Genomic DNA, 12,814 nt, shown 5'->3' with positions numbered 1-12,814 from the left:
ATCATTTTTCTTTTTTTAGGATATAAACAAAAACTGTATTTTTGTAATAAAATTTTGAACAGTTTCACTCTGGTATCTTTCACAGTTTAACCAGTTTAAATGTATATAGTTCAGTAATTTTTCATATGTTCAGAGTTATGGAACCATCACCTTTTAAAATTGTCTATTTAAAGTTATTACATGCTGAATGTTCATTCTATACTGCCACAGAAAGTAAAAGAGATCTTTTTGTGTCTAGTTCATTAATTGTGTAGAAAGTGTTCTTTCACACGTCTTTGTTTTCTATTTTGTTTTGTATGAATGTTATGGTATTGTTTTATACCTCAGAAAATTACTGGCTTTTTCCTCACTGTTTTCCCAATGTCTAACTACCATGACATAAAATCTAGTTCCTGGTGGGATTAAATGTTCAAGCATATAGTCCTTCAAAGAAAAAAAAAATTAGACATAGCTGCTTTTCTTTTTTTTTCCCCTTCAAACTAAATGAATAATTTGAGGGTAATATTTTCATGACAAAAGAAGATGGTTTCCACCATTGAGTAATTCCTTTTATATGCACTTTGTCCCGACCTCCCTGGGAGGAACCTCAAGTATTCATTCTGAAAAATCATTCTTTTTGTCAGTGCTCTACCAGACACTGAGCTAAAAAGCAGATAAGAGAGAGCACAACCTTCTAGGAGCTCAGATAAAACACTTGATAAATGTAAAGGCATGAGTCAGTGAAAAGCGGTGAGAAAGGTAGGGAATGTGTTGGGGAGAATTGTGTAGGTTTTGTCAGGAGGAAAACTAGGTCAAATGACCAAGAGAATGAAGACCAATGACTTTGACTTCATTTTATGGGCCCTTTCTATTGTGAGCAAACACTAAGAATTAGGCCATGTCTATTGAAAGACACTAGAAAGATCAGCTTTGAAAAGCATAGGGTTTGGGGGTTCTTTTTCAAATGCTTCTCAACTACCTGTGACTATAAAAGTTTGACTTTTACACAGATTTACTGTATGTCCAAAAGGTGTTCTTATTTGATGGGTCAGTGGTTAAGCCTTCAACTGCCTATTAAGTGGCTGGTGGTTTGAGCCCCTCAACCATTCCACATGAGAAAGGTGTGGCCGCCTGTTCCTTTAAAGATGTACAGTAATGAAGTCCCTGTGGGCTGGGGCTAATCTGTCCAACAAGGTCATTATGAGTTCACTTCATCTTGCCCTCAGTGGGTTTGGGTCTGGTTTTAGTATTCATTAGTTCATTCAGACAATGAATCTTTCCCCCCTTTACCTTTGCTTTCACACATTGAGCCTGAAATGATATATTAGAATGCTTTCAGGAAAATTTCAATTTCAGCTTCCCTAAGTTTCTGTTTATTGGTGTTAAAAGATTTTTATGACTTTGTTTTCATTTAGCATACTTCTTGATGAAGAAGGTCACATCAAGTTAACAGGTAAAAGTCCTCATTTTGTTTCTAATTTAGATCGTTTTATTGGAGGCTCTTACAACTCGTTATGATCCATACATCAATTGTATCCGACACATTAGTACATATATTGCCATTGTTTTTTTCTAAACATTTACTTTCCATTAAGCCCTTGCGATCAGCTCCTTTTTTTCCCTCCCTACCAAGTTCTCATTTTAAAAACATATTTCTGTCCCTATGGAATTTCCTTTCATGGTTGATGCTGGTATAAATAGTCAGTAGTTGATTGTTTCCATTAAAACTTGGATTAAAATCTTTACGCAATTATGTTAATGTAGGAACCCAAAAGTTTAAAATTGACATGTGTGAGTAATTACAGTATATTTAATGAATTCCATTTTTATCTTGGCAGATTTTGGCCTAAGTAAGGAGTCTATTGACCATGAAAAGAAGGCTTATTCTTTTTGTGGAACTGTGGAATATATGGCTCCAGAAGTGGTTAATCGTCGTGGTCATACTCAGAGTGCTGATTGGTGGTCTTTCGGTGTGTTGATGGTAAGCTTTGGGTTTCATCTTCCTTTGGTTTGATCTTGTTTTGCTTGCTAAATGAGAATCACCAGTGAATTGATATTTTCATACTGCATATCTAAGAGAAAATCATAACATTGAGTGTAAAGGGACTGTGGAGCACACTAGCTACTTCCATTGTGTCCTAATTTGAAAAATCATAAATATGCCACCCTAGACTTTCTGCAAATAATAGTAATCTAATCATTAACAGTTTTTACTCTTTGCGAGAAATTGATACAGAACGGTATTCTTAAATAGGTATTCTTAAAGTTATTGCACTTACCTCTTCTGTTGTGACTGGAAAATATAACAAAGTAACTAATAAAGAACACAAAATAAAAAAGAAAAAGAACAAAAAATGTTGGACAGCTGACAAAATAAATCTTAAAAATAAATCCATTTGAAACTGGCACATTTGTCATTTAAAAAGATGTTTCCTGAAAAATAACTAGTTCATTTGTCAGCAATGGATATATATGGCAGAAGTATAAATCACTTGTATTATGTAATGTCTCCAGATTTGCTACTAATTACGGTTATTTTTTTTTAACCTTCTAGCCTTTACAATTTTATCCTTCATGGCTAACAGCATTATTTTGCCTTTTAGTTTGAAATGCTCACTGGCACCCTACCTTTCCAAGGAAAAGATAGAAAAGAAACAATGACTATGATTCTGAAGTAAGTATTCCCTTATTTGTGTTTTCAGGAATATTGAAAAATACAGTGGTATACGACAGACAAGTCGTCCTGGACTTAAGATGTGGTTCTATTCCAATGACATCTTCATAAATCAAATATATCATTTTGTTCTTTGGCAAGTTTACATTACATTCAAACTTCAGATTTGATTCCCTTAGCAAATTGTGCTCTACAACAGTATATATAGTACAGATTACTATTGATAAGATGCACTCTCCAAAATTGGCTGTAAGTTTGACTTACTTGAACTTGGAAATGTTATATATCACGGATTACCTGTACTGTGGTTATCTTTTTGTTACTGGCTGATTACTGAAAGCTTTGCTTTTGAGATTGGGAATGTGACAAGGATGCCCATTATTTTACTTCTGTTCACATAGTTTTAGCCAGAGGGGTCAAACTCACTTAAAACGCGGGCCATTTGGTGCAACAGGCAAGATTCATGTGGGTCATATCACATTTACAAATTTTGTTAAATTTATATTTTGAAGTGAGGATTCAGGAATATGGATAGGATAATTAAAATACTATATAATTGCTTTGATTTAAACATTTATTTAATGTATTTATAAAACTAAAATTATTCTTTTTTACCTGAAAATTGCCAGTGATTTCCTCCTACTAGTTTTCACTTACCTCTTATGTTGTGACTGGAAAATATAACAAAGTAACTAATAAAAAAACACAAAATGTTGGACAGCTGACAAACATGATGCATAATCATAATGGCTCCCTCTAAAAATGTTAACTAGCGCTGCCACTAGGTATGATTCATAACAGCACAGCCCAGAGTGCTCTTTTTAACCTTTTCGCTGTTGGGATCTGTTTACATTACGGGAAACAGAGTGGCAGACATATCACTTCCAAACATCACCAGAACTGAGTCAGCGCTTATATACATGTCCACAGGCCCCCGGGAAAGGCACTGGGCCACATGTATACTCGTCCTCAGTGGTTAAAGGGTTAATGAGGGAATTGTGTGTGTGGTATTGCCTCGATCTCCCTAATGCGCTATTTTCTTCATAACAATTTTTTTTCTATTTTCATATTATTTCAGAGCATCGTGGGCCACAAAAATTTACCTCAGGGGCCGCATGCAGCCCATGGGCCGCCAGTTTGACACCCCTGGTCTTATCAATCAGTGTAGGCAGTCCATCCATCCAAGTTGAGAAAACGAATTGCCCTTTAATGCTCAGCCTCACACCAGTTCTGTTGTAGCCAAAGCCGCAAAACAGAAACAGAACTGAAGTTTGACACTTTGGCTAATTCACCACTTATAATACAGAGTGAAAAATTACAGTTTGATCACTTCTCGGCCTTTTGGCTAAGATCAAGTGTAGAAGATTACAATTTTAGGCCCTGGGATGAGAGACTTTTAGAAGATGCCTAGTGAGCCCTTTCAGGAGCTGATGCATGATATTTGATATTATTGGCAAGACTTTGGAGACTCACACATTCAAAGCAGCATGTAGTCTTTGAGCATGGCACTGCCATTGCTGAATACCAGCCATGTCTGAACTTGGAAGGACACGTTTGAAGCTTTGTTTTGAAACAATTAATCCAGCCCCCCTGTAAATCATTGAAAAGCTTTTAAGCTTTCTCTTCCACTAAAGACGGGCTTAAGAAGAACCATATACATCTGCTTTTTTTTGGGGGGGGGGGTTTGCACCTGTTTTAATAAGCCCTGTCAGCACTATGCGATAGCGTTGATTGGTCTGTAATGGGCAGTTCAAACCCACCCTGGGCTCCTTGGAAGAAAGATGAGACTGTCTGTTCTAGTATTTACCTTCTCAAGTGTTTGCCATCTAGGGTCAAAATTGACTCGGTGGCAGTGAGTTGGATTTTAGTTAGGGGTTGGCAGATTTTGTTCATAACCTGGAGACTGTCTATATAGTTGGGTAAGCAAAAGAAATAAGCTGTGTAAGCAGTTTCAATAAATTGAGGGTACAAAGTATTGATGCTATGTGGAACACTGGTGACTTTCATCTCCCTCAAAGTCTCAGCAACTCACCCTACATAGGGTTGCTTTGAATCAGAATTGACTAGACTTTGCTTTTTGTCTTTCTAAATTTATACTTTTTAATGGTACACTATTACCTCTGTACATATCCATCTTCGCTACTGAGCCACAGGAGGCTATCTAGTCCCGCAGCACTCACCAGGCTTGCACATTAGCTCAGTAACCACTCTCTGAATAATTAATGGCTGCATTTACGAGATAGCCTTTTCCCCACTGTTATTTACAATACTTACGATATTATTTACTGTTTTATATAATATTATTCAAAAAGTTCATGAAATTAAAAACTAATGCAATTTTTCTACCTTAAAATGGTTTTCAAGAGTTTGGGTTTCTGTAATTTGGGGAAAAGAAACCAAACTTCAAAAGCATCCAGGCCAGGGATTTTCAGACTGTGTGACACAGATTCACAGATAATCCACACACTGCTTTCCCACCTGCTCCTCTTCCCTGCGCGGGTTATTAAAGGGAATGGGAAGATAAATAGGAATATATAGCCTTTGTCATTTTTGCAGTTTTAAATATTGAACTTCCATAAACTGTCTAGGAGAAAAGAGTTCCAATGTTATATATAATTTGGAAGCCCAACACCCAGTCAATCCCCTTACTTCATGTCGTAGTAGTCACACAAGATTGACATTTCCCAATTGTCAAATAGCAACTAGAGCTAAGATTAAGATGCTCTTATTCTCAAACTAATATTCCTCAGAAAATTATCAAAATGAAAGAGTTCATAAGATAATGGCCTAAAATTCTATTAGATGTTCACACATAAAACCTGTACATGATAGAAATGAAGAACAGATTCTTGGCTACCATAAATTAAGACCTCTTTGAAGTATTAAAAAGCCAAGATAGTGCCTTGATTACTAAGGTACACACCTAGCCCAAGCTGTGGTATTTTCAATCCCTTTATACACGTGCAGAAATTGGACAGGGAATAAGAACTAAGTAATCATTGATGTCTTGCGTTAGGGTGTGGTGAAGAAAATTGAATATGCCACGTGCCACCAAGAGGACAGACAAATCTACCTTGGAAGAAGCCAGGATGTACTTTGAACATGTCCCTTTATAAGACATCGTGCTTGTTAAAGCAGACGTTGGGGGGGGGTAGTAGAATGATTGGACTAAATAGCAATGATGGTGTGGCTGACACAGCCTGTCACAGTCTTTCTAACTTCTTTCCTGTTTTATGTGCATAGTGCAGTTAAAACTTGACAACCGGGCAAGGAGGTGAGAGTTGTGGTCATTGTCTTAGCTATCTTAACTTTTCATTCTCTTAATTGGTGATAACAGGAACCTACAGATATGGTAAAATTGCATAGAATTAAGCACACACGAGGAAAACTTGGGCTGCCTGAATGAACTTACGGTACTATCATTTTGTAAGCTGTTAACTATTGGGGGAAATCGTATAAAGGGTATAAGGTTGTTCTGCTATTTGTTACAAGTAGGAATGAATCTAGAATTAACAAACAGTTTAATTTTAAATAAAAACTTAGATGCCTCCCAAAATTAAAATTCTTATGTGGTTATATTATCTAGGGCCAAACTTGGAATGCCACAGTTTTTGAGTCCTGAAGCCCAGAGTCTTTTACGAATGCTTTTCAAGCGAAATCCTGCTAATAGACTAGGTAAATATTTGAATCTGTTTTTGTGGTCTGTGTTTGAGGGTTAGGGGAACAGGGCAAGGAGCTGTGGTAGATGTTTTTTTGTTGTTATGGGATTATAAAATAGTAAAATAAAACTTCCATTAGTATAACAACTCCTTAACCTTTGGTAGGTGCAGGACCAGATGGAGTTGAAGAAATTAAAAGACATTCATTTTTCTCAACAATAGATTGGAATGTAAGTATAGCCTGAAAACTTGCCTGGTGTATTTTATCATATTTAATACAAGTTCAAGTCGCTCTCGTTGTTTCCAGAAATTGTACCGAAGAGAAATTCATCCACCTTTTAAGCCTGCCACTGGTAGACCTGAAGATACATTCTATTTTGATCCTGAATTTACTGCAAAAACTCCAAAAGGTAAAGAGAAATCACACAACCGATAAACACTCATATATAAGAAAAAAATCTGTTTTTGTGTAAAATATAAAAAGATCTTTTCCAAGAAATTTATATCCTTGCCAACTTAACATTCTTAATCATACTTTGTGCCATAATAATTTGAAAGTTGGCAGGTTTTTTCCCAATGTTTTCTAACCATCAAGATGCTAATTAAACCTTTTAGCAAATTTTGCTGTACCTTTTTTCCCCTTGTTTGTGTGGGTAAACTTATTATATGAAGGCACCTTTCTGCATTTCAATCCCATGGTTTCACATCTACTTATAAATCCAATAGATGTTCTTAAACAATTTATCTAGGAAAAATACACATTTATTTGCCTGTAGCTATTTTTATACAGTATACACTCCAGTATAAATAGTGCTCTTTAAAACTCTAATTACAGGTGGTATTTGGAAAGTACTTGTAAAAGTCAAGTCCCAAACATACCTTGAACATTTTATGAGATATGATGGCTTCAAAATGAATCATATCCTGTGGCATGCTTGATCCTCAAATTGCATGAAGTAGAGACTTACAGGGGAAAAAACAATTTTCTTTGAATTAATTCTATTGCAGCCTACAGTTGGGTGTTTGTCCGTAGTGGTGGGTGCACATATCCACTCTGTTTGGCCCTTGAATGCCCCCGTTTAGGTACAACAAAGTCCAGGTTTATTATTCACAAGTAAAGAAATGGTTGCATATATTTGACTGAAACTTGATGATATCATTTACATCTTGCTATAAGAAGGCTTTTCTGCCCGTCTTCACAATTTGTATGAAGTATTAGTTTTAGACCAATACATAAACAAAAAACTTCATGACCTACCATATACATAGCAATGAATACATATGATGATATTTTACTTTGCTTCTCAGTTCAATTGATCTTTTTTAAGGAAAAAGCCCAGGCTAGAACACTTTTATTTTCAGCACCTCAGTGATCCATGACAGTATAAATCACACTGATTTAAAAGCCACTGAACAATACATAGGCTGAGAATATTAATCTGATTTTTTAAATGAACTCTATATTTTGAGTATATCTTTAAGATTTGTCTATGATTTGTTGCTCTTGCTTTTAGCCTTTACCGTATGGTTATAAACATTATGGTACCCAAATGTACCTATATTTATGAATAGCACATTTAATGTTTTTCTTTTTTATAGTGAACATGATACTCTAGGAGTAATTTCCATTTTTGTCTCTGCTGATGGAATCCACATCAGTCAGTTAGATACTAGTACACATCATGTCCAAATACATTTTAAGAACCACACAACATGTTCTTCATATGACTTATTAAATAGAGAAAATTTTGAATTGTGACTTAAATCTTTCCATTCCAAGTATTGAGAGTATTAGACTAAATGCCATTCTATTAAATTCGCTACAGATCAGCCCCCTCCCTAACTGGCAGCCATAGCAACCTTAGGTTATCATTTTAAGTTGTACCGTTTAATTAAATTAAATTTCATGCTTAATTTAATTAAATTTTCAATTTCTCAGTCACACTATAGTATTTCAAGTACTAGATAGCCACATGTAGCTACTGACCACCTTATACGACATAGATAAGGAAAATTCGCATAATGTCCTACTGGACAGCACAAATGTAGCCTAACAATAACCCAGTAATGCATTCGTTTGTTAGATTCAAATGCATGAGTTCTTTTAGAACTATATACTAGGTACTTGAACAGTAGATTCTCAGAGTAAGTGAGAAAGGAATCCTAGTAACCTCTCATTGGTTTCAGATTCACCTGGCATTCCACCTAGTGCTAATGCGCATCAGCTCTTCCGGGGATTTAGTTTTGTTGCAATCACTTCAGATGATGAAAGCCAAGCAATGCAGACAGTTGGTGTGCATTCAATTGTTCAGGTGAGTGATATCTAAATAGTTTTCCATGTGTGCCTTAGTAGCTAAATTTTATCTGTTGATTTTTTGTGTGAGTAGCTTAAGAATACATTTTTATATGGCGGAATGAAAATTAATAGTAGCTATTTCTTTGGAGATTGGAGAGCTGCCGTAACTTAAAGCCCTACATAACTATGATACCTGAGAGCGAAATTCTGAGAGGGGATCTTGTCTTGCTCCTCTCCTGTGCTTTCTGAGTGTTTCTCAGGCCTCCTTGATTTCACCCTCAGCTTCACTCTGGTCAGCTGTGATTGATTAGTTTCCTAGTTCCCCGGTGTTTTGAAACCTAGGCCAGCTGACTGCCTGTTAAGGGCAGAGAGGTGGCTTTTGGGGTCACAAGATCTTTGTTCCAGCTCTTCAAGACAACTGTCCAACTCTGACATTGTTATTTTAAAAAAAAGACATAGACAATGCATAAAGAAGTCGGCATATCAATGTGCCGGTAACATTTCGCAAAAGCAGTGAGCTAGATTTTCTTCTCAGGATTTGCCAATCCTCCCTGCCTTAGAAAGATGAAAGAAATCAAAATGAACTCAAATTGTGTGAAACTTTCCAAGCGCTGTGTCTTTAGGCTCGTGAAGCCACTGTTATCATTAGGAAGAGCTATTCTTATGAGTATTGGTTACGGTTCCCTTCATTACTATGAAAATGGTGCGAGATGGCATCGAATCTCCTCTAACTTAAAGGAAATCAAGATCAGTAGCCCAAAGGTGAGGTCAGGCATTTATCTTCCACCCTCTATACTACTGTTGATACCAACTACTACACCCTCAGCATGCCCTACTTCTCTGTAGGTTTGATACTTCATTACAATGGCCATACAGACCTCATAGACCATTCTTAGAATTTTGAAGCTTATTTTTGAAGTATCAAGAAAGGTCTCAGGATAAAGTTCTTCTATCCGGAGAGCTGCTTCTTAGCTGTGCCCACTTCCAGCTCTCTCTCTGGCCCTTATTCCTGCAGTTGCGAGGCCTCGCTTCTCCCCTCCTCAGGCAAGTGTTACAAAGCTCCTTAGATCTTCTTGTAAGTGCCAGAGACTTCCCACTTTCCCAGTTAACCTCTTGTTCTCAAGCACTCAGGTCCCTGACTGAGAAATCCACTGCTCCATCTTAAGCCACTTTATCTGCTGCCTCTCTAGCTTCTTGCTATCTCTTGCCTCACTTCTTTCTGTCTCCTGAATTGAGCAGCTTTCCAGCACAGGGATCCTGAAACCAAAGAACATATTCTTCATTAGTCTTTAATTATTCTTTATTAATCAGTCATGAGATCCTCCTTCCCATCAATGCAATGGCTCATTTTAAGCCTAGTGGAATGGTAAAGCTGACCAATCCCGACATTCTGGTGCCATGCGCCTTATATTCATGTTCACCCCCCAAACACCATACACCTCATTTACCTACAAGAGTCAAATTAAGTACTGCATTGCACCAGTAAGACGCCATCTGTTTTACCAGATTTAGAGAACAAGTGATTGAAGGTAGATTTCTAGGTGGGGGTAGGTGTGGTGGTGGTGGTGGTGGTGGTGGTGGTGGTGGTGGTGGTGGTGGTGGTGGTGGTGGTGGTGGTGGTGGTGGTGTGCGTGTGATTATGTAATTACTAGAGGAACACAAGTTAACTTTAATTACTAACTCACTAGGTTTATTATCTCTTACCATCATAATATCATGCAACACTAAATGAAATTCATCTTCCTAATCATAGAATACCAGATAATTCTTTTAAAACGTTAAATTAGTTTTATGGTGCAATTAACATTTGAATTTGCTTCAAATTTGAAAACTTCAAAGAGTGAAGTTGTGTGGTGAGTCATCCTGCTTTCTATCTTCCAGTAAATCAATTTAAACACTTTTTAAAAAACAACATGGCACTTTGAATTAGTTGATCCCTTTGGCTATGATAAGTATAGCAATGTATGGTAAGTTTTAAAATGATAACTTCTGTAGCTAATACAGAAACTGCAACTTTATATATTTATTCTACAGAATTCAAGTTGTTACCTCTTTGAGCGTCTGAAGCATGGAGGTTCAGCTTCCCTCAACCTGTGTAGCCAGTAATATGTTGTTCATTCTCCTTCGACATGTTACTAGTTCCTAACCCATTAACAGTTGGTTTACAGAAGTTGTATTACTCACGGGTAAAGAAAGAAGGACATGGCTACTGATGGTCTAAAACGTTAACACTTTCCAATATTCTATTCTATTTAATCCTCACTGTTTTCATCTGAGAAACCCCTGGGGTTAAATTTAAAATGATTTGTGAATAATATACCTGAGACAAGAATCTAGATGTTTCCATTCTAAATCTCTCTAAATGTTTTCTTTTATACCAGAGATTTTCAAACGTCTCCCAATTTATCGGGCTTCAAAGACCTCTAGCCTATTGAGAAGTAGAAGTGGGGCAAGTCACAGATAAAGCTGTGTCCTCTCATCAAGTAGTTTTGTTTTATACATCATAGTCAGGTTTTTTTCTTTCAAACAGAGTTTTTTGAAAGCCTACTTCTTTCTATATTTTTTATTGTAGACAATTTTAAAATAAAGAATTGTGGGAGAATAAATGCTATAGATTCATTTTGATTTTTTACCAATGTCCATGCATATTCCTATTTAACCCCAACAATGCTTACTGAGTAACCCTTCCCCCTATTAAAAAATATATCAAAGTTATTATGAATGGTTGGTCAATCTATCATTCTCTTTGTAGCAGTTACACAGAAATAGTATTCAGTTTACTGATGGATATGAAGTCAAAGAAGACATTGGAGTGGGCTCCTACTCTGTTTGCAAGAGATGTATCCACAAAGCCACAAATATGGAGTTTGCAGTGAAGGTAAATATTGTCAGATTCAAAATACAATGCAAACAATTCTTATTCTTGCATATCAGGACCCTTAATAAAGCAAACAAGCATCTCTTCCCCTGTGGGCTAAAGTTAAGATTTTCGCACATCCGATTAGGCTGAGCTTACCCCTGACAGTGGATTAAGCATTGAACTGCTTACCTAAGAGTTCATAGTGCACCTCAGCCGTTTCATGGGATAGAAACGAGGTAGTCCGCTTTCAGAAAGCTTTCGAAGCAGTTCTACCCAGTCCTGTAGCATCACTAGGAGTATAACCAACTCCCTAACGAGTGTGTTTTCCTCTTGAAAGAAAGCTCTCACACTGCATACAACATTTTTCATGGTCTCATTTTTTTTACCAATATGTTGGCACCTTCCTTCCCATGGAAAATGGAGCTGTGGCTAAATAATAACTCCCACTAGTGTCAAAATCTATTATCTATAGCCATTTTAACTTCATGAGGTATTTTAAGATAATAAGAACTTTCTAAGCCAGCAAACCATGATACATACTTCACAATAAAGTTAAAATTTCAACACTTTAGCTATACACGAGAAAATACTATGGTCGTCTCTGCTTTGTGACTCTTTGGGTTAGCCACCTCTGCTATCATGAGCATTTCAAGTGCTGTCAGAAGCCTCCAATTTACCTTTAACCGGAGAACTAGTTGATAAATGTCGGTGTTTTATGTTTAGTTTGTGGGGCAATGGCATTGTTGATTCTCTCCTTCCTTTGTAGAAGCCTCTCTGTCAGGTATAAGGATGAAACCATAGAATTACATAGAACTTTTCAAATGGCTCAAATGCAAAGAGGGAGGAGATACAGTGACCTAGGGTAGACAGTTTAAAGATGTATCTTGCCTCCTTAAACAGACCATAAATAAGAGAAATGCCCTGAGGGCCTCTTGGAATTACAGAAACCAAAATGAATGTGCCAAATGCTTGAGAAAGCGGCCAACTCTTGTGGAACCTTGTGATTTACAAGAGAGGCACCAAACCAATCCCAGCACAACTGGATTCTACTCAAATCTTACAATGCTGTGTTCCACAACACTTGTATAAACAATATACCGACAGGCTTCAGATCAGAGAAAATATTGCTAAAAATAGCCCCTCCGGTGTATTATGTTTTGCACAAGACCGATTAGCCTATCATTCCACATAAGACCCTTAGTGGCATAGTGGCGAATGTGTTGGGCTAGTGACTGAAAGAGCAGGGCTTTGAACCCAGCTGCTCCATGGGAGAAAGATGAGGTAGTCTGCATCCATAAACATGTGGAGCCCCCCTGTCTCTCGGTTGCATCGATTCTGAATTGGTT

At 37.0% G+C, this 12,814-nt stretch overlaps 1 protein-coding gene across 3 annotated transcripts in view; it reads left to right on the top strand.

Annotated features, from left to right (window-relative positions):
* The window catches only part of RPS6KA3 (ribosomal protein S6 kinase A3), a 96,529-nt gene that overhangs the window by 67,813 nt on the left and 15,902 nt on the right, over positions 1-12,814 (top strand). For 2 of the 3 annotated variants that reach the window (XM_075539594.1, XM_075539596.1), the window contains 8 exons: positions 1,395-1,432; positions 1,818-1,960; positions 2,583-2,653; positions 6,240-6,328; positions 6,478-6,542; positions 6,620-6,722; positions 8,500-8,624; positions 11,361-11,486. In XM_075539594.1, the coding sequence (XP_075395709.1) occupies positions 1,395-1,432; positions 1,818-1,960; positions 2,583-2,653; positions 6,240-6,328; positions 6,478-6,542; positions 6,620-6,722; positions 8,500-8,624; positions 11,361-11,486 (760 nt within the window). The remainder of the gene's footprint in view (positions 1-1,394; positions 1,433-1,817; positions 1,961-2,582; positions 2,654-6,239; positions 6,329-6,477; positions 6,543-6,619; positions 6,723-8,499; positions 8,625-11,360; positions 11,487-12,814) is intronic. The other variant, XM_075539595.1, reaches the window with a different exon arrangement.

This window comes from Tenrec ecaudatus, chromosome X (genome assembly GCF_050624435.1).
Source record: "Tenrec ecaudatus isolate mTenEca1 chromosome X, mTenEca1.hap1, whole genome shotgun sequence".
NCBI lineage: Eukaryota > Metazoa > Chordata > Mammalia > Afrosoricida > Tenrecidae > Tenrec > Tenrec ecaudatus.
Note: the sequence above shows the minus strand (reverse complement) of the source record. Positions and strands in the feature narration are given on the sequence as shown.